The 24753-nt window shown below is 57.5% G+C and overlaps 2 protein-coding genes across 7 annotated transcripts; both read left to right on the plus strand.

The window, feature by feature from the left end:
* The first annotated feature begins 1440 nt into the window (after positions 1-1440).
* On the plus strand, positions 1441-3699 carry LOC114484989 (potassium voltage-gated channel subfamily H member 6-like). 2 transcript variants are annotated; one of them, XM_028484898.1, is made up of 3 exons: positions 1525-1662; positions 2423-2625; positions 3659-3699. In XM_028484898.1, the coding sequence occupies exons 1-3, from the start codon at positions 1587-1589 to the stop codon at positions 3671-3673; spliced, it is 294 nt and encodes a 97-aa protein (XP_028340699.1). In that variant the 5' UTR covers positions 1525-1586; the 3' UTR covers positions 3674-3699. The 2 variants fall into 2 exon arrangements, with proteins under 2 accessions (XP_028340698.1, XP_028340699.1); XM_028484897.2 differs by lacking the exon at positions 3659-3699 and having other exon boundaries at positions 1441-1662; positions 2423-2923.
* Positions 3679-24118, plus strand: LOC102979566 (potassium voltage-gated channel subfamily H member 6). 5 transcript variants are annotated; one of them, XM_028484894.2, is made up of 12 exons: positions 3679-3797; positions 7607-7768; positions 7866-8071; positions 11235-11660; positions 12967-13366; positions 14098-14297; positions 14455-14707; positions 17650-17843; positions 19409-19493; positions 20065-20206; positions 21136-21322; positions 21643-24118. In XM_028484894.2, the coding sequence occupies exons 2-12, from the start codon at positions 7669-7671 to the stop codon at positions 21877-21879; spliced, it is 2430 nt and encodes an 809-aa protein (XP_028340695.1). In that variant the 5' UTR covers positions 3679-3797; positions 7607-7668; the 3' UTR covers positions 21880-24118. The 5 variants fall into 5 exon arrangements, with proteins under 5 accessions (XP_028340695.1, XP_028340693.1, XP_028340697.1 ...); XM_028484892.2 differs by having other exon boundaries at positions 3734-3797; positions 14524-14707; XM_028484896.1 differs by lacking the exon at positions 21643-24118 and having other exon boundaries at positions 3734-3797; positions 19413-19493; positions 21136-21217.
* The last annotated feature ends 635 nt before the right edge of the window (positions 24119-24753 follow it).

Consider the following 24753-nt stretch of genomic DNA (forward strand, 5'->3'; position numbering starts at 1 on the left):
TAACACCTGTAGCCAGCACAGGCCATGGCACATCGTGGGGACTTGGAAAATGTTTGAGTAAGTGAATGAATGATTGTCTCACTGCCCAAATCCCTCCTCAGAGCTCAGCACCCCACACACTGAGCCCATGAGAAACACCCCCCACCTTCCCTCCACATAGCTTATCCCCCCACACACAGGGTCAGCCAGGACAACTCTGCCCCCAGCAGGAGGCCGCACTTGCAGCCCTCCCATCCCCCAGCCACAGTGGCCAACGAGGCCCCCATCAGGCACTGTGGCTCTGCGTGCCAAAGGCACATCCAACCCAGGACTCCGAGCCTCTCACCTGGACTCCAGCAAAAATCTCACTGAGCTTCCTTGTCCATCTTCCCTCCCCCACCCGCCATTGTAAAATTTCTTTCACTGGAACATTTCCTTCATGTCTAACTGCTTAACAACTTGGTTGTCCATCAATTAAATCTAGATGTTCAAAATGGCATCTGAGGGTCTTCATCATTCCCTTCTTCTCCCACCTGGCCTCTCCCACCCCCCAGCTCAGCCCCCTGCACTGGTTCCACCATCAGCCTTTGCCTAAAGTGCATGCCCCATTTGAATGCTTGCCCTCCAAGGCCTGGCTTGAAACTGGCCATTGGACCGTCTGCAAAGCTCCAAGCCCACCAAGATGCTCAGTAAACTGTGGTCCCCTTCTCTCCCTCCTCTTCAAGAAGCCTCTTTCAATAAACCTCACCCCATCCCCATCTGCTTATTCTATTGTATTCATTTTCATCCAGTACTCAGACACTTTTATCAGTGGTCACTTGCTAATAGGTGGTTTTAAATCTGTTCTCTTCCCAAGCAGTGCCTGTATGCTGAGAGCTCAAGAAAGCACCTCATTGCATATTTCTTGTACATCACTCTGCCAGGACCAGGTCCTGGATGGGCTTGCCACTAGGAGTTCTGCATGGGCACTGGGGTTCAGCTGGAGGGCACCTGGTAAGGATGGGCAAGAGGTCTAACCGTACCATTGCCGGAGTCCAGCCCAACGGTCGGATCAGGAAAGAGACCTTCAGCAGAAAACCACCTGAGGCCTCTAACAACCCCTTCTGCTCCACCTCCCCCACCCCGCCGACCCCGCATGGCCTGAGAGAGACCGCCTGGCAACGTCCGGACTGCCCTCTGGTACCGGGAGCGGGTCTGAGAGGGGCCGAGGCCACAGGCCATTGGGACAGAGCAGAAGCTCCTCCAAGAAGTCCTGGAGCGGGATTCCCGCCCAGCTCCGCCCCCTTGGAGTCAGGGCCCCGCCCCTGCCCCGTTGAGTCCGGGAGAAGTTGCCCCCGCCCAGCCGCCGCCGCGCGGCTTCTTTCAGCACCGCGGCGCGGACAGCTCCCGGGCGGCAGCGGAGGGGAGGAGGCGCGGCGAGCGGCCGGCCGGGGAGGGCCGGGGAGGGCAGCAGAGGGTAGACGCAGGCGGGCGGGCGGGGCACGAAGCCCCGCGGCCCTCCCCGGGGGCGGTGCCCGCCCGGAGCCGGACGCTGCGGAGCCAGAGGACAGACGGAGACGCAGGGAGCCGGGGCGCTGGTGGCTCCAGGCAGAGGCCGCAGCCGAAAGATGCCGGTCCGCAGGGGCCACGTCGCGCCCCAAAACACTTACCTGGACACCATCATCCGCAAGTTCGAGGGCCAGAGTGAGTGTGTGCGTCGGGTGGGGGCATGATCTGGAGCCCTGGTTCGGTGGCCGGAGTGGCCTGAACCCTTTACTAACTTCAGATAGAGCAGGGTGGGGGGTACCTGAGGCTGAACGCAAAACCCTTCCCTTTAATGTCCCCGAAACACCTTCTCCCCCAGGGAGCCCCCGCTTACCTCCAATGCCGCCCTCTCTTCTACAGCACGGTGGGCAGAGATCAGTGCTCCCCTCCACCCCTGAGCTGTTTTTTTCCCCTTCCAAGCCGTGACCTCCCCTTCTATCACTGTACCGCTTCCCTCTTGAACCGCCCCCCACCCCCCCAAATTCCTTCAGAGGTTTCCTTTTCGCCTTCCTTTTCACCTCCTAACCCTAGCCACTCTGATCTTTCCAGGAGCTCACCCAGGCCTGGCCCCGGTCTGGTCACACCCCTTTCCCTGCCTCCAGGAAGCCTTGGGCCTCCCTCGCTCTTCACGACCCCATTCATTCCTGCCCTGGTCTTCCCACAATCCCCAGCCCTGACTCCCTTTCCCTCACTTCTCTAGTCACTCTCCTGCTTCCCCCTCCTGACCACCCCCTCATTCCTCCCAGGAGTCCCCTGACCTTCCCCCATGACTCTGGCCTCCTTGGTCTTCCCACCCTCCCCAGACCTGACCTCCCCCTCCCCCATTCTGATCACCGCTCTGCTCCCAAGAGTCCCTATGATCTTTTCCCGCTCTGCTGCTTGATCCTGGTTGCCATGGGCTTCCCACCTTCCACCCCAGGTCGTAAGTTCCTGATCGCCAATGCTCAGATGGAGAACTGCGCCATCATTTACTGCAACGATGGCTTCTGTGAACTCTTCGGCTACTCCCGAGTGGAAGTGATGCAGAGACCGTGCACCTGCGACTTCCTCACAGGCCCCAACACCCCACGCAGTGCCATGTCCCGCCTGGCGCAGGCCCTGCTGGGGGCCGAGGAGTGCAAGGTGGACATCCTCTACTACCGCAAGGATGGTGAGGTGCCCTCAGACCACAGGTTCTGCAAGGCAGGCTTGGCCCTTCTCTTGTCCAGGCAGAGTGGCCATGGGAAGGGCACTGACCCAGGGGACCAAAGGGCCTGGATAAATCTTGTCTCCTCTCTGGGCCTCTGTTTCCTCATCTGTAGGGTGAAGTGATGGACACTGGATGAAATGCCTTCTGAGGTCCCTTTCAGAGGCCAGGGACCAGGCTGAGCCACCAACTGGTCCTGGCCCCATGCAGGGCCTCCCGCACCACCATCCCTCCCCCGTGTCCCTGGTCTCCTGGCTGTCCACTCTGTCACTGTCAGCCCCAGCTGTCAGGCAGCTGGGATGGAAATTAACCTTTACTCATCTCTGTCTGCTCTGGGGATTAGGGGAGGAGTCACCCCCTCAAGGTCTCTGTGGCCAGGCAAGGCATGGGGCAGCTGGCTTGAAAAGAGTGCTGGGTCTGGCTCACCAAGCCCTAGCTCCCTGGGGAGATGGGGTCTGGAGTTTGCCATGACCTGGAGGCTCATCCTGTTTGGGATGTTATTGCCAGCCCAAGCTTACCGCAAACAGAACAAAAGCGTAGGTCAGGGGCTGAGGATGAAAAATTATGGAACCCTTTAAGACCCTCCCCCCAGTGCTTCACTGGATCCGTGAGGGGAGGGAAGAGAGGAGTAGGAATTAGGATCCTGAAAGCCCCTTTGAAATCACCTGGATCAATGGCCCCCCAACCTGGTTCTGCATCAGAATTACCTGGAGCTTGTTTCCCAAAACACACCTTCCCTAGAGAGAGGCTGACTCAGAGGTGTGGAGTGAGGACAAAGCAGGTGTATTTGTAAAAATCTCCCTGGCAGTTTGGGTGTTTTGCCAAGTTTAGGAGCCACTGGCTTAGATAAATCCCTTCATTTCATGGATGAAGAAACCAAAGCCCAAGAAAAAGAAGGGACTTGGCCAAGATTCTACTGCTTGGGTCCAAACTGGGACTGGACCCCAAATCTCTGGATTCTTCCCTCAGACATATCTGGTCTGAATAATCCCAAGAGGGCAGAAAGGAACCCAACAGCCTCTGTGTTCGGAGGCAGGACTTTGGGGGAAGGAAGCCCCAGAAGAGGGCCCTCCCTGGGGAAGAAAGCATGAGGATCACTGGAGTGCAGGTAAAGGGCAGGCACTGGGGCTGAAGGGTGCTGATAGCCCCGGTAGCAGGGGCCTCGTGTGTGTGTGTTTAAGGGCTTCCGGGTGCTTCTTGGGCAGGTTCTGGCTGTCCCTCTGGCTGTCCCCTGCTGCTGCCACCCTTGTGAATGGGGTAGTGATTAGGGGACTAGGAAGAACCTGGCTTAGCTTGGCAGCGCTCACAGGGTTAATGAAGTCAGAATATTTTTAAAAGCTGTGACCTCACATCATTGCAGAGAGGAGGTGACCGTCAAAGGAGTGAGAAGGGTCCCAGGGGAACAGGGTGGGACAGCAGGAAATGATAGCGGACAACAAGTCCTTCTCTGTCCCTCCCCTTGACCCCAGAGCTCTACCTGGGCCCCAGAGGGGTGAGGACTGACCACAGACTCCTAGTGATGTCAAATCAGAGCTCTTAGGGTTTCCTCAGCACCCTGCATGTGCCTGGGCAGGAGGTAGAGGTCAAGGCCAAGCCTTGACCCTCAGATCAGGACTCAGGTCTTCAGAACCCTGCTGGGGTCCTCTAGCAATCAGAAGGGTCCCTAGAGACCTAGTCTTGGAGGTTGTTCCTGGGTGAAAATGAAAAATTACCCACATACCTGGTGCCCCATAAATCCCAGTCTACTCCCACCCCCACCCTAAGCCCTTCCCTGTCCTATAGTCCACGGCTTTGACCACCTGGACCTGCCCAAAATTGGCCTGAAACCCAGAAAGGGCAACCTCCTGGCCTGCATTCCCCTAAGGGAAGGATGTAATGCTCAGATAACTTATGTTCACCTTATGGTCCACTCTGACTGTATGATTGTTTTTTTATCATATTCACATACATCTTACAGTCCTGCCAGAGGGCATCCTAATGGTGATTTCTTCCCTCCTCAGGATACCTCTTCTCCCCCCTCTTCCACTGACTCCAGGGAGGTGAGAAGGGAAGGGGTCCTGGGCAGAATTCTAGCTGATTTATAGTCCTCTTTTCCTCTAAAGGGGCAATCCACTGACAGTTCTCCAAGTCAAAGTAGAAGGTCTATGTCCATATATCTCTACATTGTGCAGCTGTGTAAAGTTGGGCTCAAAGAGGCCAGGGCATTTGACAGAAATTACCCCATGAGACAGGGCTCAGAGACCCCTGAGAGACTGGCTCTGCTGCCATCTGCCTTCACTGGGACAAGTAAGAACCTAACAGCTGGAAGGCATGGGGATGGCCATAAGACTAGAACGAACGAAAGTCTGCAGGGAGGGATGGAGAGCCCTCAGATCTCCCCCCTGACCCGCGCCCCTACTGAGGACCTGCCAGAGGGGCCCATCCCTGCCTGCCTTGGCCAGATCCTCTTCTCTGATGACCCCAAACCAGAGAGTCCCTTAATCCCCAAGCCTGGGGCTCCTCTAGTCCTCAGCTCCAGATCAGGAGGCTAGGGCAAGGGCTGAGGTCTGAGGTCCCAGTGTTTTCTTTACACCCACCCACGAATGTCAGAAGGACCAAGTCGGGAGGCGGTATGGAGGAGCCGCCCTCTTAGTGGCAGCTTTTGTGGCACCAGCTCCTCCCTGAGGGCTCACCACATGCTGGATGGGGGTGTGTAAAGAGATGGGGGCAATAGACAACAGGGAGGCTCACAGGGGAGGGGCGGGGACTATAAGAAATTGAAGGAAGGCACACATCCAAGACACAGAGAAGAGCGGAGAGCAGTGAGGTGTCCCAGGGGGCAGATGCGCCTGCTGCCCTTGGTCAGAGAGGTGACCGGGAGGAGTCCCTGGAAGGGAGAATGAGCGCAGCCTGTGGCCCCCCATCCAGGGAGGGGGCAACATTAGGGTGACCACACTCACCCACTTCCGGTCACCCGGACACAGTTGCTCATGAGTAAGGACAGCTTAGGGATCAGGAAAAGAATGCTCTGAACTCGTCCAAATCCCCACAGCCTCCTGTCTCCACCACCCCACAGGCAGCAAGCGTGAAGGTCAGGCATATGGTGTCACGCACGGCCCCCTTCCAGCCCTCACTGCTCTGATGGGCTCTGGTCTTTGGTCCATTTCCAGCCTCAGTTTTCCAAAGATAGCATCAGTGGGTACCGACGGGGCCTTGGCAGCCCCTAGCAGCATAGAGCCTGGAGGCCCTGCCCTCTGCCCAGCTCTGCCCTCTCCCCGCCTGCTCCCAGGCCAGGTTTCTGCAGTGCCAGAGAGAGTGAGGAGATAGTCTGGCCTTGGGGGTGGTGTCTCAGGTCACTGGCCAAGGAGGCTTCCCGGGTGGGTCCCCGTAGCCAAGCCTCTCCATGCCCCGGGCTGACAAGAGCACCAGGCTGTGGCCTGGGAGGCAGGCCTACAGCACTGCGATCCCAGGAGTGGGTCACAGAGGCAAGCGGGTAGCCTCTCCTCGGGGTGGATGTCTCCCATGGGGGCCAATGCAGCAGCTGGCAGATAGCTGCCTGGTGCCTGGTGCCTGGGAGTCCGGGAATCTGATCCCGGAGATTCCTGCTCCCGGGAAGGAAAGTGGGAGGAGGATGGGGGCAGCTGGGGGAAGCGTGATTCTAGTGGAACCCAAAGTAGTAATAATCCTGTGAGCTAGCCTCCCACCCACTCACATTTACACACATTCTTCCATTCACTCAGTTAACAACACCTGGAACAGGTGCTGGCAGCTGGCAAATGAGACAGACAAACCTGCCTTCTGCTAGTCATTTTACCTGAGGCCCCTGCCCTTAGCATCCTGACCCTTGGGCCTGACACCCACCAACACTTTGAACTGATGGACATGGGATGACCGGGAACCATGGAGGGGGGCTCACAGGGCATCCAGCCAGCCCACAGACTGGACTCTGGGGTACAGGGAAGTTTTAGCTTGTTTTGTTCCACTCACCTATGGGAGGGGGAGTGAGACCCTGGAGCAGAGAAAGAGGAAGAGTGGGGTCAATGGCTGGGTCTGGGCTTCCTGAGAGAGTGGGGAGAGTGGCTGGAGGGCCCGTCCTGCCCCCACCCTGCCATCTATCTCCCTCTCCCTCTCCAGACCCCAGGCCACTGCCCTGCCTGCCCCGCCTCCACCCCCGGTCCCAGCACCAGTGCCTCTGCCTTGAGACCATGGGCCCCTTCTAGACCTGGAGCAGCAGCCTGGCCTTCATTCCAGTGTCCTCGCCCCAGACAAGTCCCCTTCCCTCTCCAAATTGTTATGTACTGAGAGCCCAGGGCTCCCCGCTCCAGGGCCCCAGCCAGCCCCAGCAAGTCAGTTTCTCAGAACCCCAGGCTCGGCGGAACAGGGGTCCGTGTGTGCCCTCCAGGGATCCACTGGGTGCCACCACGGAGCTTGTGGCCTCATGTGCCAACTGGCTCAGTGCCCAGCACTTAGTATGTTCTCAACAGTGAGTTCCTTCCAGCATCAGGGGAGCAGGACATCTTTGTGAGACGGGAATATGGGAGCTGAACCCAGGGCCAGCCAGAGAGCTACATGGGGGTAGAATGCCCGACCTCACCTCCCCACTTAATCCACCCCCATCTGCTCGGCTTTAATTACAGCAGAAGCGAACCTCAAGGTTAAGCCCTGAGCTGAGGGCTGAGTGTGGACTTGGGCCCGATGCTACATTATCTTCTAATGAGACGCTTAGCTGCTCTCTCCACCTCTGCCCTGTGGGTGGGGCACCTGCTGGGCAGTGTCACCAACCCTCTGCCCAATAGCTCTGGTCACTCTGCAGGCCTCCTCACCCCCCACGGCTGCTCTTAACTTGACCTTAACCCAGCTTGCTCCCTAGCTTCCCCAGGCCAGGTTCCTGCAGGAGAGGACCCCTCCAGTGACACCCACTCCCCGTGGTGTTTGCAGCCTCCAGCTTCCGCTGCCTCGTGGATGTGGTGCCCGTGAAGAATGAGGATGGAGCCGTCATTATGTTCATCCTCAACTTTGAGGACCTGGCCCAGCTCCTGGCCAAGCGAGGGAACCGCAGCCTGTCCCAGCGCCTGCTGTCCCAGAGCTTCCTGGGCTCCGGTGAGGCGGGGAGCAGGTGGCAGGGGAGGGGCGGGGAGCGCCAGGTAGAGCAGTGGGTCCCCCAGCCCTGCTGCTCTGACCCCAGCCCTGGTTTCAGAGGGCTCTCATGGCAGGCCGGGTGCACAGGGACCTGGCACGGGCAGGGTCAAGTACAGGACCATCAGCCAGATCCCGCAGTTCACACTCAACTTTGTGGAATTCAACCTGGAGAAGCACCGCTCGGGCTCCGCCACGGAGATTGAGATCATCGCACCCCACAAGGTGGTAGAGCGGACCCAGAACGTCACCGAGAAGGTCACCCAGGTGCGGCCTGCAGGGCAGGGTGGACGGGGCTCTGCTGGGCCTCAAGGGTCCCTTCTCAGGCCCTGGACTGGACTCCTCCGGGGCTGGGCTAGCAGAGGGAACCGGCCTGCCCAGCCCCCTACTGTCTGGTCTGAGCTCCAGACCTCTTGTCCTGCTGGAGTCTGATTCTTCAGACCTAAAGACCTACCCCGAGGCCACCACCCTGATGCTCAGCTCCCAGAACCAGGGGAGGGTGGGGTCAGCAGAGCCTGTGACTAGTGCCACATCCTAGGCCTGGAGGAGCTGGGAGGGGGGGGACCCGCAGGTCACCATGGGGACCCACCCAAGGCTCCGCCAGTCCCAGAGAAGGAGAAGCAGAGAGAAGAGGTGTCAGGGCCACACTGAGAAGTGGATGGGGAAGCCCCAGCCCTGCTCCTGCCCCTTGCCTTTGCGGCGACGGCCAGCCCCTACGGCGGGATCCTTCTGCAGTCCAGGCAGAGGGGAGGTGGCATCTTCAGGTCCCTGGGGATCAGGCCCGAAATGCCTCCCTCCCCACCACCCCACCTTGGCCAGGCCAAGGCGAACCCCCCGGGTCCTCTGTTCCAGCTGACCCCAGTGTCCCTCCTCCTGGGGCCTGATGCCCCAGTCCCCAGCTGACCATCCAGAGGGAAATGCAGAGGGCCGTGCCCAAGGTTCAGGTTCCCTGCCACTAGCCCGCTCCGTGACCTTGGGCAAGAGGCCTTACGCCCTTACTGGGCCCCAGGGCTCCCATCTGGAGGAATGAGTTGGACCGCACCGTCTCTGAGGACTCATCTGACATTGAGTGTGCTGGCCCCACGAAGCACTGAGGGCTGCCTAGGCCGGAGATGGGCAGAGGGGCTGCAGAGCGAGGTAGGCGCCACTCCAGCTTCCCCTGGGACTTTGCTTCCTAAGCGGATGGGAGCAGCTCTTTTGCCTCCCTGCTCCTTCCCACCTGGGGCACTGTCTGTGCCGGAGCAGATACACTAGAAACTCCTTGTGCCCCAGCCCCGCACCAAGCACAGGAGCCCTGGGAAAGGACCCCAGGTTGCGGGCTGGGCGCTTGGAGGTCAGGCAGGGTGGCCCAATGGCCTGGGAAGCCCACCTAGCTGCTACCCTGGGGCCCTCGGTTGGTGGTAGGGGCTATGGGGGCTGTTGGACTGGAGAGTTGCCCGTGAAGCCTGACAGAGCTGGCTGGGGCCCGTGGTCCCTGCCCGCACCCAACCTGTTCTGCCCCCTTCCCCCTGCCCCAGCCCCTGTTCGCTTTACTAACCCACTGCCTGTGGGCCCTAAGGTGGGGAGGAGCCTGACAGAGCTCATGCTGGCATGGCCCAGAGCACGGAAGTCACACCAGCCTCAACCAGAACTCAAAGGGCCTAGAGGACTGTGATCCCACACCTGAGTTCCTGCATCCTGAGGGCCCACTGGGAAGGGCCTCATGCTGGCCTCAGAGGCGATGGGAGACTATGGAGGTCTGTGGTGGGGGAGATGGCACCCCTATCTGGAAGCCCTGAGGATGTACACTTCCTCGGGTCCCACCCCCCCAAATTCTGACTGCCTCCCTCCCACTCCCCATGCTCTGCTGTTTCATCCTGGCTGGTCTTGAGCAGCCAGGGGCGGAGGTGGCCATGACAGCCAAGCTTTCAGTGCTCGTTTGGCCCCTTTTAGTTGAGCCCCCGTGTGGACTAAGTGCGGGGCATATGAGACGGACGTGCGGGACAAGGGATCTGCAGCTCTAAGTCAGTGGGGGACAACTGTGTGGTCAGGGTGTTTACAAGGAGCAGGGAGAAAATTGAAAAAGATGGTTTGAGTCTGTGCGGGGTTAGGGAAACTTCCTGGGGAGGCAAAATGGGAGCCGAGGCCAAGGCTGAGCTGGAGGTCACCACAGGGTGGGGACCCTGTGGCCCCTCCTAGGGCCTTGGATGACAGATGGGGGACTGTCTGGTTGGAACCAGCCCTTGGGTGGATCTTCCTTACTGTGATCCCATCTGCTAATGGACCTGGTTTGCAAGGTCAGAACCTTACATGGTAGATTTTCTTAAACCAGGACCACCGTCAGGGCCCTATCTGGTAGTGCTAGGCAGGGGGTGGGGCGTGGTCCATGAGACACCCCTCAGGCCCCATCCTCGTCGGGGCAGTGTCTGACATGGGTTGAGTGGGGAGGAGGAATTATCGTGTAGAACGGCATGTGCCATTGAGACACACCAGCTCATTTACTCACAACAGCCCCGTGGAGTTTGTTGTCCTTTGTCATCCCCTTCTGCCAGTGAGGGAACAGAGGCTCACAGAGGTTAAAAAACTTGCCCCAAGACAGACACACAGCAATGTCTGACCTGGGATCAACCTGGGAGGTCTGGCTTCAAAATGCATGCCTTCCTGCTGCCCCAGCTCTTTGTTGTGTTGGGCAGCTGGGCAGAGCCTGGGTATGTTGGGCTGGGCCCTGGTGATCCTGTGTTGGCCATAGGCTCGGAGGCAGGGCTCAGTGGGGCAGAGCAGAAGGGCGTTCAGCTGAATGTAATGATCAAAACCCCCTCGGACATGTGAAGTAGTCAAGGCTTCTGGCACACAGGACCTGTCGAGGGCTCAGATTAGCTACTCACCCCCAAATTTGGTTCTTTCCACGGAGGCTCTGAGGCTTGGCCCCAGGGAGGGCCCTCACCGGTCCAGGCTCCACAGGGCCCTCAGGGATGAATGAAGAGGCTATTTTGGGGGTGACTTGTTCCCATCGGGAACCTGACCGCTGCAAATTTCCCAAACCCACCAGAGAGGACTGATGCCCCGCCCCCTGCCCCACCACCCTCTCAATCTGCCTGAGCCTGGCCCTCCCCTCTCCCCTCCCCCAGCCCTGTCTCCACCCGCTCCAGGCTGGCCTGTTTGGGAGGGAGTTTGTGAGCTTCAAACCTGGGGTCACTGTGGGACAGAGCTGCACCCCTCAGCTGGACCCCCCCACCTCTCTGCACTTCCAGCACACCTGTCCCCTTAAGAACTTGCCCTGTCATATGTGCACACCCCACCTTTGTGTCGTCCCCTCTCCCCTGCACAGCCCCGATCGCCCACCCTCGCCCACATCTCCCTTCCTAGGCCCCAGCCCTGCATCTCCACCCCTCCCAGACCCGTCTCACCAGCGGCGGCCACCTGCTGACCGCCCCACGGTCCCCACCCCCAGGTGCTGTCCCTGGGTGCGGACGTGCTGCCGGAGTACCAGCTGCAGGCACCGCGCATCCACCGCGGGACCCTCCTGCACTACAGCCCCTTCAAGGCCGCGTGGGACTGGCTCATCCTGCTGCTGGTTATCTACACGGCCATCTTCACGCCCTACTCGGCCGCCTTCCTGCTCGGCGACCAGGACGAGCCTCAGCGCGCGGACTGTGGCTACAGCTGCAGCCCGCTCACCACGGTCGACCTCATCGTGGACATCATGTTCGTCGTGGACATCGTCATCAACTTCCGCACCACCTACGTCAACGCCAACGACGAGGTGGTCAGCCACCCACGCCGCATTGCCGTCCACTACTTCAAGGGCTGGTTCCTCATCGACATGGTGGCCGCCATCCCCTTCGACCTGCTCATCTTCCGTACTGGCTCCGATGAGGTGAGCAAACCCCGTTCAGGCCAGCCACTGTGGCCGTCCCCTGTGCCCCAGCCCTGGGTGCAGAGAGTACCTGGCATTGGGCACCTTTGCCAAAGCAAGTGGTGGTGGAAAGGGGGTGCCTCAGACATCTGTCATCTCCCAGCTGAGCACCCCAGGCCTGGGTGCCCTCCCTGTGCTCCAGAATCCTGCCCCTTCTGGGACGGGCACTCCTGTGCCCCAGCCCCTCGTGCTGGCTTCTGAACCGCACTTACCCTGGCGCTAGCAAAGGAATCCGCAGGCTGTCCCTCCATGCAGCCTGACCCCCTCCTAAGCCCCAGCCCCTCCACTATGACCACTCTACTTCTCATAGCTGATGGGAGGGCATTTTCCTGCTCTTCTCGTAGCTTCCAGTCCCACTATGTCCTTTTGACCCACCTTCTTGGGATCAGCTTTCCACTCAAATCAGCTCTGCCTCTTGTGTTCCAGTCAAGCCCCAGTCACCCAGCCTGTCCAGCACGGGGTGTCCGTCGTGACTACCTGCTCCCATGACCACGCACTCTATAGCAAATCTATCCCCAAGTTCTCCCTCCCACTTTCCACCCACGCTGCCCCTGCCTGCACACTAAGTGGCCTTCTTACCCACCTCTGCCCCAGCCCCAAACCTGCCAGCCTCAGCCCCTGCACACAGAGGCCAGAGCGAGTTTCAAATCACTGTCTGACCCTGTCCCTTATCTGACCCAGTCTTCAGAACTTTCAGTGGCTCCCCAGTGGCTTGGAATAAAAGCCGAGCTGTTTGTGGGCCCTGCGGCCACAGCAGCAGCCCCTGCCCACCTTCCAGGCTCACTCCTCACTCCTCCACCGTCTTCTGCTCTGTGCTCCGCGGCAGCATCACCCTTGGTTTTCCACGTGGACTGTGCCCTCTCTCACCTCCATGCCTTTGCTCATGCTGCTCCCTGTGCCTGGAGTGCCCTTTACCTCTCCCTCCTGTCTGCCTGGAGACCCAGCCTCCTCTCTCAAGACTCAGCTCCTGTGTCACCTCCTCCAGGAAGCCTTCCCTGCCCTGCCGCTGCAGACTTGACCTCCCCTTCCTCTGTGCTCCCCATAGACTTTTGTGCGAGCAAACATAAGGCTATTTTGAACTCTACACTGAGAGCTCCTAAGGCCCTGCACTGTGCCCCACTGCCAAGAGCCTGGCCCAAAGCAGGCTCTCCGTAAGTGTTTGTTGAGTGACTATGTGACCACATTTGCAAGTGACTAAACGTGGTCTTAAGCACAGCCTTTCAAGGGCTGACCCCTCAACTCCGTGGCCTCCTCCCTACCTCTCCAGACCACAACCCTGATCGGGCTGCTGAAGACGGCTCGGCTGCTACGGCTGGTGCGTGTGGCTCGCAAGCTGGACCGCTACTCTGAGTACGGGGCAGCGGTGCTCTTCCTGCTCATGTGCACCTTTGCGCTCATCGCACACTGGCTGGCCTGCATCTGGTATGCCATCGGCAACGTGGAGCGGCCCTACCTGGAGCCCAAGATCGGCTGGCTGGACAGCCTGGGAGCACAGCTCGGCAAGCGCTACAACGGCAGCGACCCAGCCTCGGGCCCCTCGGTGCAGGACAAGTATGTCACGGCCCTGTACTTCACCTTCAGCAGCCTCACCAGCGTGGGCTTCGGCAACGTCTCACCCAACACCAACTCTGAAAAGGTCTTCTCCATCTGCGTCATGCTCATTGGCTGTGAGTGTCCCGGGCCTTACCCATAGAATCCCAGTTTCAGTTTTGTAATGAGATAGAACAGAGTGTGTATGATCGGCAAATCCTAAGTTTGCAGCACGTTGAACTTTTGCATACGTGTACACCAACGATACACAGCATTTAACACCCATGTAGCCCTCGCCAAATACCAGGGATCAGGACAAGCTACATCATTTTCAGGGCCCGGTGCAGAATGAAAATGTGGAGCCCTCTGTTAAAAAAAAATTATTAAGAATTTCAAGACGGTGACAGCAGAGCATTAAACCAAGCCCAGGGCCCTTCTTAGCACAGGTCCACGCCCGTGAAGTATTTAGAGATGTTAAAGCCCAGAAAAACAAAAACAAGGGGAAAATGGGTGAAAACAAGAGACCAAGAGTTTTCCCTTTATTATATTTTTACAACTTGAAAGAGGAAACCCATCTGAACTAAAAAAATTCATCGCCCTAGTTTCTTCTTCTCAGGAGTTTGGCCTCTGGGCCCAGGAAGCTGCCAGGGAGGAGGGCAGGAAGCCCAGGGGTCTTTGTCCCCCATATGCCCTGGCGCCCTCCTGGGCACTTGTGACTTTGCCCTGGACAGAGGGGTCCCTGGCTGGGGGATCCCAGGGAGAGGGAGGGAGTCCTGGAGCAGGCCCTGAGGTGTTGTGGCCTGCTGGGGATGCTCAGGAGCTCACCCCACCCCCACCCCCGGCCCGTATCCCCCACTCCCTGCCCCAGCCCTCATGTATGCCAGCATCTTCGGCAACGTGTCGGCCATCATCCAGCGCCTGTACTCGGGCACGGCGCGCTACCACACGCAGATGCTGCGAGTCAAGGAGTTCATCCGCTTCCACCAGATCCCCAACCCGCTGCGGCAGCGCCTCGAGGAGTACTTCCAGCACGCCTGGTCCTACACCAACGGCATCGACATGAACGCGGTGAGCCCCCGCCGCTCTGCCTGGGCTGGGGCGGGCGACCTAGCCCAAGTCCCAGCTCTGGCTAGCTCCCCGAGGGAGGCCAAGTTCCCGCGGGCGCGGGGCGTCCCCAGAGCCCTCCCCACCCGTTCCCCCAGCCCCGCGACCGCCCATCTCGCAGGTGCTGAAGGGCTTCCCCGAGTGCCTGCAGGCCGACATCTGCCTGCATCTGCACCGCGCGCTGCTGCAGCACTGCCCGGCCTTCCACGGCGCCAGCAAGGGCTGCCTGCGCGCGCTCGCCGTCAAGTTCAAGACGACGCACGCGCCGCCCGGGGACACTCTGGTGCACCTCGGCGACATGCTCTCCACGCTCTACTTCATCTCCCGCGGCTCCATCGAGATCCTGCGCGACGACGTAGTGGTGGCCATCCTCGGTGCGTCTGGCGGGGAGGGCTAGGCCGGCGTGTGGGGTGCCCTGCCTGGAGCAGGCCATTCCCAATGATGACGGTGGCCCCTCCTGCTGACCTGCCATGTGCAGAGCGTGTGCCACGGGGGAGCTTTACACCCAGCTCACTCAAGCCTTAAAACTAACCTCTGCCACAGGCCCCATTTTCCTGATAGGGAAGCTGACGCTCAGAGATGTCTGGTGGGTGGACAAGCGGGGATTCCAGGGCTACGGGGCTGACTCGGAAGTCCAGGCAGCTTCTGACCTTCTCCCACCCTTGGGAAGCTCAGGGTGAGAGGGCGAGGGTTTGCCTCGGATGGAGGGGCGTCCCCAGTCTCGGTGCAGCTGCAGGGACAGCCGGACACTTCGGAGGAAGGATACGAGCATTGGACAGGGGACAGATTTGGGGCACACGCAGCCCCTGCCACTTACGTTGGGCAGGTCACTGCAGCTGTCTGAGATGATGCTCGTCTTCCTTGCCTTCCCCCTGACTTCAGCCCACCCCAAGTCCCTGTCCTGGCCGTCAGCCTCACCCTCCCCTGCTCGCCATGGCCGGGCTCTTCTCCAACCCCTCCACCCAGTCCTCTCCCCGTGGCCTGCCCTCGGCTGGTGTTCGCCAAGTGTGGCGCTCCCTCTCTTCTCCCGTTACATCCTCACCTGGGCCGGCTCCTTGCTCCCCTGATCTCAGCCTCACCTATGCCACAGGGACCCCCAGAACTGTGTCCGGCCCCAGTCTCTCCTTAGACTGGACTACAGCATGTGTTCTTGGGCATGGCCACCCTTATAGTCCATAGGCAGACCAAACAGCACATCTCAGTCTGAAATCATCTGCCCTCAAAGGCAGCTCCGTCGGCCTCCCCATCACTGTGAACCTTCCGTTGCCTGGGCCAGAGACCTGGGAGTCAACCAAGGAAGCACCCTCCTCCTTTCTTCCCCAGCGCCACCATCCAGGCAGCCACGGAGCCCTGTCTGTTCCCCTCATTAATCTCTCTCTGTCCCATACCTGTCTACTTGTCCCTGCCTGGGTCCACCCCTCATTGTGTCCTTCCTGGGCAGGTGTCAGGAGCTCCTTTCCCGTGGCCCTGAATCTGGTCTACTGCCATACTCCATCTTCCACCTTCTGCCAGTGACCTGAAATTCACATCTGGCATACTCCTCTTTTGCTCAAAATCCTTCCATGGGTCCCATGACCCATGGGTGAAATGTAAACCCCTGTGCGTGGCATGCACAGCCCTCCCCATTCTGGCCACCTTAAGTCCTGCCAGCCTCCCCCCTAGTAGTTCACGCTCCAGCCATACAAACTGGTTAGTTCTGTAAACCTGCCCATCTGTCACACCTCTGTGCCTTTGCATGTGCTGCCACTCTGTTCAGAGCACATATCTTGCAACCCTGCCTGGCAGACCCCAGTCATCCTTCAATGCTGAGCTCAAGCACGGGCTCCTCTATGAGCCCTTCCCTCAGTCTCAGCCAAGCTTAGAAGTGCCATCCATGTGGGAGAGATAATAATTATTATTAATAATTAAGAAGCCAGTCCAATTTAAGTTTTATTTAGAGACGTGAACTCCTCTCTTTTTGTCCTGAGTGGAAATGGACATTAGGTCATAATCCTTCATCTACTGGAAAACCATCACTTTATAATGTTGCCCAGATTTCCAGCTTCTTGGGTTTCATATGTGACCCTGGAGGGTCCCTTCCTTCTCCAAGTCTCAGTCCCTTCCTCTGTAAATGACCTTTTATCCGGTTCTCTTGGGGCACATGTCTTGGCCTCTGTCCATCATTCTGCAAGCAATTAGCACCTCTTGTGTGGTATGGCCAGGCTGGGGGGCTGGACTTTCCTGTGGGGAGTGGCCATCCAATAATCATGGTCCCTGGCACCCTGGCCCTGGGCTTTCTGCCCCCAGCCCTGACTGTGCCACACGGACCACATGCTGCTTCCTCCACCCCATTGCCTTTTTCCAGTCCTCCTAGAGTCTCACAACACAGCCCCCACTTCACTTGCTCTGTAAGCCCCCCTCTTCCCTGCTCCCACCCACTCCTGGTGTAACGAGCCTCTCCCTCCCCCATAGCCCCATTGCTCTTGGCTCTTCCCTGTTCTAAGGCTCTAGAGATCATTCTGTAATCTGTCTCTCTGGGATTTGGGGGGCTCCTTGTGCATGGGACAGCATCTTATTCATGTTTACGTGCTGTGGTTAGCACAGTATCTGGCACCAGGAGGGCCTGATACCCTCACCACGTGCCCCTGTATCCAGCCCATGTCCACCCTGTGACATCCGTCCCTCCCAGTGCCTTGCATCCACCTGTCTGGTGCGTCTTGCTATTCGAGCCACTTCCTCAAGCATCACATCTGCTTCTCTGGACAGCCCAGGGGGGTAGACAAGGCAGATATGGTTATACCCGTTTTAGAGATGAGGACACTGGGGTCCAGAGAGAGGAAGTGACTTTCCCAGGCTTCCTCTGCTGGGGCCATGCTGGTCACTTTGCCCCACAAAGGGAGCAGGAACACGAAGAGAGAGAAGCCTCAGGCCCTCCCCTGGGGAGCTGGGTACTCCTGACCCTGGGTCCCGTCCACTCTGCAGCACCGCGGCAGCCCGGAGAAGAAGAGATTGAGCAGGGAGCCTCTAGGGTCCCTACTGCCCACTGTCCCCTGGGTGGGGGTGGTAGGGGCAGTTCCAAAGAAAGTGGGAAACAGGAGGGGGGAGTCTAATAGAGGATGGTCCCGAGGGGCCTGGAGATAGCAAGGAGCCCCACATGCTGGGGTGGGAGGGGTCTCTGCAGCACCCCTCAGCCAGCACATCCAACCTTGTTCCCAGGCCCCAGCCCAGAAGGATCCTTGAAGTGGGGTGAGGTCATGGTTAAGAGGTCCTCAGGGAGGCTCCTCAGAAGAGAGCTTGGAGCCAGGCCCTAGAAAGACCCTGCCCCTCTGGCTGGCAGGAAAGAATGACATCTTTGGGGAGCCCGTTAGCCTCCATGCCCGGCCGGGCAAGTCCAGTGCAGACGTACGGGCCCTGACCTACTGTGACCTGCACAAGATCCAGCGGGCAGACCTGCTGGAGGTGCTGGACATGTACCCCGCCTTCGCAGACAGCTTCTGGAGTAAGCTGGAAGTCACCTTCAACCTGCGGGATGTGAGTCCGGGCTGGATAGGCTGGGTGGGGGGTGGCCCTCGGCCAGCTGGTAATGGGCAATGGCCAGTCAGCCGGCTGAGAGCTTGGCCTGCCTGGCCTAAAGGGATCCATCTGGCCACTTCCCTTCCTTTCAACCTCCTCCTGCATCCTTTGCCTTAATTTCTTCTGTGCCTACCATGGCCAACATAATGCTAAATATGAAGGTAGCTACCAATATCGAGCACCAACTATGTGGTAAGCGCTGGGCTCCTTTTACATGATCTCATTTAGTCTTCTTGCAAGTGGTGTTATTATCCCCATTTTCCAGATGAGGAAACTGAGGGTCATAGCGGACAAATGACCAAAGCCACACAGCCATACAGTAAGCCATATAGTCAAAGGCGCAGCCAAAATGGGACTCAAGTTTGTGCATCTCCATAGCCCGGGCTTTTCCCACCACATCCTACCAAGCTGCAAGGGGGGGTTGCGGGGCGGGGGCGGCGGTGTCTGCCATCCAAGAACTCACGGTGCCAGGTCCCAGGGGTATAAACAGTAATAGAGCAGTCTCTCCTCTGAAGTTCGTCACTCAGTGGAGGAGATTATAATAACTCAGGAAAAAGAAAGAGCTACATAGTTAAATAACCAAGGAAGTCTCAAGGGTGTGCGGGGAGACCAAATATTTGTGGAGCTCAGGGTTGCCAAGGCGTGGGGCAGCCAGTACAGAGTGGAAGTGCCCGGAAGGGTCTGTATGGAGGAGCGGGTCTGGAACCAGCTAGTGGGAAGGCGGGGGCAGGCACACCCGGCAGGGGCAGCAGCAGCTGAGGCCCCTATGCTGAGCCCCCCACCCCCGGTGTCAGGAGGAGGGGTCCTGCTGGCCCAGCCCCACACCCAGCTTCCGGAGGTGGTGCTGAGGAAGGTTTACATGCTCTGGACAGCCCTCCCCACCCTGTGCCCTCTGCTGTCCTCCCATTCCCCGGTCTGCCCCCTTCCCACCTGGTCTGTCTAGGGGACATCTTGTAAAGACCCTGCCTTGGGGGAGGTCCAGCAGCCAGGAGCCATCAGGTGGCCCAAGTGCTCAGTGGCTGGACTCCAGGGCAAGAGGCATGTGAACCCCATGGCCTGGCATATCTGCAGCCCCTGGGTACCCCCAAGTCTCATGGTGCCAGGAAGGTGGGCTGCCAGGGGCACTGCTGAGGGCACCCCCTGAACGGACTGGGGCTTCCAGACCCCGTCTCCTCAGAGGAAATCGCCCCATTGGCCCACGCTGAAGGCAGGGACACCAGGGCGTTGGGGAAAAAGGGAGGAGAACAGTCCCCCTGTCTCCCTCGACCCCAACCTTGCTGCTCAAGGTGGCCTCTCGCGAGACTCTGTGGGGGTCTGCACGTCTCCAAGCCCCTGTTCATCTCCTACCCACACACACAGGAGAGGAGCTGCCGGGAGCACAGTCAGCGAGCCCAGCCACTTGTCACCACTTTCTCACCTAGTGGCCACAGGGCCACGGGGGGGGGGGGGGAGGGGGAGGGGAGGGCAAAGAGGCCCTGTCCTGGCTTTGGTCCCTGTTACTTGATGCTCTCGTTCTCCACAAGGCAGGCGGGGGTCTCCAGTCATCACCCCAACTGGCCCCAGGCAGCCAGGACCACCAAGGCTTCTTCCTCAGTGACAACCAGTCAGGTGAGCAAAGCCAGCGCCCACCAGCCCCTCCCCAGCCCGAAGCCCCTGCTCAGCCTCCTGCCCCTTCTCAGGTCCTCCCCAACCTGCCTCCCCTGGGAGAGGCCTCCCCAGTCCCCTCAGTGAGTGGAGAGGGGCTCCCTCCCTAGGCTCGGTGCCGGAGGCCCTTGTACCCTTCCTCCCCCTGTGTCCTCAGAGCCTGAGTGAGGGCTGCCCTCAGGGGTAGATACCGGCCAGCCCCCTGGGGCTCCACATCAAGGCACCAAGGGCACTGCTGGGCGGCAGCTCCCTGGACAGTGAGGCCAGGGCTGGACGTTCCCACCCAGCCAGCCACCCACCCCCGCCAGGCTGGGGCCCCAGGCCCCCTCTCAGGGCTACAGCCTTCTGGGTCCCAGAAGCCAGACCTCTATGGGGGCAGGACCTCGTACTTCAGGGCACCCAGGTAAGGAGATCCACTCCTCCCACCCTGTGTTCCCATGGCAGGTAGGGGGAGGGGCCCGGGCTCTGCTCAAGAAGGTCAGGCCTGTGGAACCGGCTGAACCTAAGCTCAAGTTTCCCTCCCCTCCCCTCTCAGATGCATCTGGCCTCTGGCCTGAGTTGCTGCAGCAAGTGCCCCCCAGACCAAGTCAGAGCCCCCCAAACCCTCAGGGAGACCCCGACTGCTGGCCTCGGGAGCTAGGCTCCAGGCTAGAGCAGCTCCAGGCCCAGATGAACAGGTGAGTGACCTGTGGGCCACGGATGGGGGCAGCCACAGAGGGCAGCCCCAGTGGCAGCCTAGGCACGGGTGCCCCCTCCTGGTGCCTCAGGGACATCACTGGGTGCCCCATGGGTTTGAGAATGGCCAGCCCCATTTAGCTGCAGACCTCCCCATCCCTGTCGCTAAGTGCACTTCCTTGGATGGCTTGTCCCAGCAAACCCTGGAGCATGCCAAGGAGGACTCCTGGGGAGAGGGGCATAACCTCATGCAGAAACAAATTCCACGGGCCCTTGGAGAGGGGGTGTAGCCTGTGGATGGCAGGGCTGTGGTGGCAGAGTGAGGGCTTAGGGGCACTAGAGTCCTGGGTTCAAATTCTGGCTCTGCAACTTACCAGCAAGACTGTGGACAAGTTACTTAACCACTCTGAGCCTCAGTTTTCCCTTTTGTGAAATGGGGATAACCAGAATACCCACGTCAAGCTTCATTATGAGGCCAGAGTATCTCTTTGACAGGCACCCTCTGGGAAACAGTGTTAAGGAGAGGTAAGCCTTAGGCTGGCTTCTTGTAGCCACGGGGGTGACTTCCCTGGTCAACAAGGCAGTGCATGCATGTTTGGGTTACCTTCACCTTTCCTAAGGTGCATCAAAACATCTACTTAAGTTCTTTCCATAGTACCATTCTGTCAAATAAAGTAATTTGGCTACCCACCCCTCTGCCAAAAAAAACTTCATTATGAGGACTAAATGATGTATGCACCGTGCCTGATCACTGTTATTATCAGAGTCAGGGATGTGCTAAGGGGAATTTGGGCAGGGGCTGTGGATTATAGCAGGGAAATAGCAGGGACAGCATGCAGGCTACAAAATCGAGAGCTGCCCTCAGGACCTAAACTGCTTTTGCCAGCCCCAGCCCTGACCCTGACTCTGCCTGTGGGGTTCTGCCTGGCAGGCTGGAATCGCGCATGTCCTCAGACCTCAGCCGCATCCTGCAGCTCCTTCAGCAGCCCCCGCCCCAGGACCACGCTGGCTACATGCTGGGAGCCCCTGCCTCCGATGACCTGGCCTTGTCTCCTGCAACCTCAGCGACTCAGAGTCCAGGAACTAGACTACCTCAGGGCGATCTGCCCCCTGCACAGGTAAGCAGCTGAGGAGATCCCCAGGGGCTTGCCTGGAGGCAGCTGCATGTCTTCCCCCACCCTTAACTTGGTCTCAGTGGGTGTCCAGCCCAGGGCCTTTGTGGTCCGAGAGCAGCTATGGCTTTTGCTGTCCTCCTTTATGGTCTGAGTCATGACAGGCAGCCTGGACAGGCGGTGACAGAGCCCAGGCTGTGACCAGGGACCCCACATCTGGGGCAAGGGCAGCAGGACACAGCCCCTGCCAGTTCCCATCGCTGAAGTCAGGGTGGCCTGGGGAGGCTCCCCATACTGCATGCCTCCCTCTTTCTTGCCCCTCCCAGGCCCCCAGTTATGGTGACCTGGATGAATGGAGGCCGAAGCTCGGGAACTCCTCCTCCAGGATGCTGGCCCCAGCCACAGAAATGGACAAAACTGCAACACTGTCCTCGGAACAGAAGCAGCCTGAGGGGCTCCTGTCACCCTTGGCCTCACCTCTGCATCCCCTGGAGGTACAGGGACTTGTCTGTGGTCCTCGCTTTCCCTCCCTCCCTGAACACCTCAGCTCTGTCCCCACGTAGCTGGAGTTCCAGAGACATGGCTCAGATCCTGGATTTGTGAGGAGCTAGAGCCACTGTACCCCAAGATAAGAGACACCAGGAAGGAACTGAAGGTGGGTGAGGTGACAGTTAAGGATTTGGGGGAGGCAGACTGTAAACTGAAAACCATTTACCTAGAGTAGCTACAAACTGCCAATCCAGGTGACCCAAGATGGCTTGGGCGAAGAGGCTCAGGACTTCTCCCAGCCTCCCGCAGGACTCTATTTAGACAGCAGGCCTGGTGGAGGGTGGGTGAGCCTCAGGTGTAGAGGTAGCTTATGGGACAGAGAACTCAGTGAAGAACAGAGACCTTTCTGATCTACTGTGTGAGAGCCTTGCTCTATGCTAAGTACGATCACCTCCCAGCTCAGAACTCTCCCCCACCACTCAGCCAGCCCCCAAGGTTGGTCAAGACCTCCCGCTGAGAGCCTGTGAACCAGCTGGAGATGAAAGTGTCCTCTGTAGTGGACACATCAGGGACAGAACTCCAGCCCTCAGCCACTCTGCCCCCGACGGTTCTGTGATGACCTTTGGGACCCTAGTGGACAGTAGAGTGTCTCAGAGCTAATAAAGTCTGCACACTTCATGTTGGGCTGGGTGTGTAACTTACGTAGGGTCATCAGGTCCTTGATTGTGCTGTAACTGACAGCTGTGATCTTCTCCAAGTCCCTCTCCCAAGGAGCTGTGCGATGGGGACCTGAAGGTGGATCCACCATGTTCAGGAGTCCCCGGAGCAGGGGGCTTTTAGCCAGGCTGGGGTGAAGGGAAGCAGAGAGGCACTGGCTTGGTGGCCGTAGGGAATCATGACAACAGCCAACACTTCCATAGCATGCAATCTGTGTTGGGGGACACCGTGCTGACTGCCCTGCAGATATTAGTTCATCAACTCTTTACAACAGCTATATGGGGTCAGTATTATTATCCCCATTTTAAAGATGAGGGATCAGAAGCAGAGAGACACTAAGAAATTTACCCAAGCAAGACGGGAACTTCTGGGGTGCTGGTACTCTTCTATTTCCTGATCTAAGTGCTGATTGCATGAATGTGTTTCAGGTTGTAAAAATATGTGCACTTCTATGTGTAAACTATACTTTGATTTAAAAAAAAAAGAATATTTCCCAAAAACATATCAAAAGGAGGACATAATTTCAACCCAGATGGTCTGGTTTGAGAACATGTGCAGCCAACTACTCCACTGAAATGGGCTGTTGTCCAAAAAAGTCACTGGTGCTGTCCTTTTGCAGTACTCCCTAAAAGAATTTTGAAAATGTATTTCCCCCTCACACATTTTTAGTTGACATCTGAAGTATTTCATGATAAGTTTAAATAGTTGAAGAGGACAGGACTTCCCTGGTGGCGTAGTGGTTAAGAATCTGCCTGCCAATGCAGGGGACATGGGTTCGAGCCCTGGTCTAGGAAGATCCCACATGCCACGGAGCAACTAAGCACGTGCGCCACAATTACTGAGCCTGCGCTCTAGAGCCTGCGAGCCACAAGTGCTGAGCCCGTGCACCTAGAGTCCGTGCTCCTCAACAAGAGAAGCCACCGCAATGAGAAACCCACACACAGCAATGAAGAGTAGCCCCCCCACTCGCCACAACTAGAGACCCAACGCAGCCAAAAAAATGAATAAATTTTTAAAATAAATAAATAAATAGTTGCAGAGGACATAATTTCCAGTGTGTTGTAAATATTGACACTTTATAAACTGTTGCATTCATATCAATCTATTTCAATCCAAATAGCAGTGATTCAGAAGCCGATATCATTCATTTTAAAAACAGGAGAGCAAGCTCTTCTTTAACATAGTTCCTTTTTCTCTGCTCATAATTTCACTCTATTCCATCCACAGTTTATCTGACATGTAATTTATTTCCATGTTTGAAAGTCTATTATTAATAACCTCATCATATCTGTTTGCAAAGCACGCTCGCTGCAAATAGAGAAAGACCGCACGCAGCAATGAAGACCCAACGCAGCCAAAAATAAATAAATAAATTTATAAAAAATAATAAAAGAAATTTTTAAAGTAATTGTAACCTTACTAAGGCTTTAAGGGTTACACTTATTAGTACTAGGTTTTTCAAAACAACATAAATATCTCTTTAAATTTTTATAGAAACTAAAATTTTATTGGATATACATCTCTTACGAGGGAATTTTCTTCTCAATTAGTTCATGTGTATGGATGAATATTAATTTTTTATTAGAGTAAAACAGAAGCACAGAGAAAACTTGTTCACATAAAGAAGTAGATAGTACTTACTATAAGTGGTTTGTTATATATAACAGTGTCACTCAGTTCTTTGAATTCTTTCTGAGCTGTGTTAACAATCACATTTATCATTAAAAACTGTAATGATATCTAACAATTCAATCCTCCTTTAGTTTTGTTTAAAGCAAATTATTGGAAACCATTTAAATTATAAAGAGATGTTACCTAGGTTCGGACCCTTCTCCATTTCAAACTCAAGACACAGATATAGTATTTAGGGCTAGATTAGCATTTGCCTTGGGACCCTCGGTGGGGAAAAGATGGAATGGGAACTAATAAAAAGTGAGAGCCACACTGGTCGGGCTGCTGCCTGCTGAAGACCAACCCTAGAATTCAGAGCATTTCTACAGTGGCCAGGATAGCGCAGGAAAACCTGACTGTAGCTGGCCTGGCCCTGAGTACATCGGCGTGTTCAATGGTGTGTTCGTCTTGGGGCGCTGGGAGAACAACATTCCGGCGTGACGGGGGCGTTGGCATGACGGGGAATTACGGTAGTTTCCGTTTGGCGCAGGCCAGGCAGCCAGGCCGCGGAGCTCAGTGCCGCGGAATGCAGCAGGCCCTCCGGTAAGGCAGAATTTTCT

The sequence above is a fragment of the Physeter macrocephalus genome, unplaced genomic scaffold (genome assembly GCF_002837175.3).
Source record: "Physeter macrocephalus isolate SW-GA unplaced genomic scaffold, ASM283717v5 random_323, whole genome shotgun sequence".
NCBI classification, from domain to species: Eukaryota; Metazoa; Chordata; class Mammalia; order Artiodactyla; family Physeteridae; genus Physeter; species Physeter macrocephalus.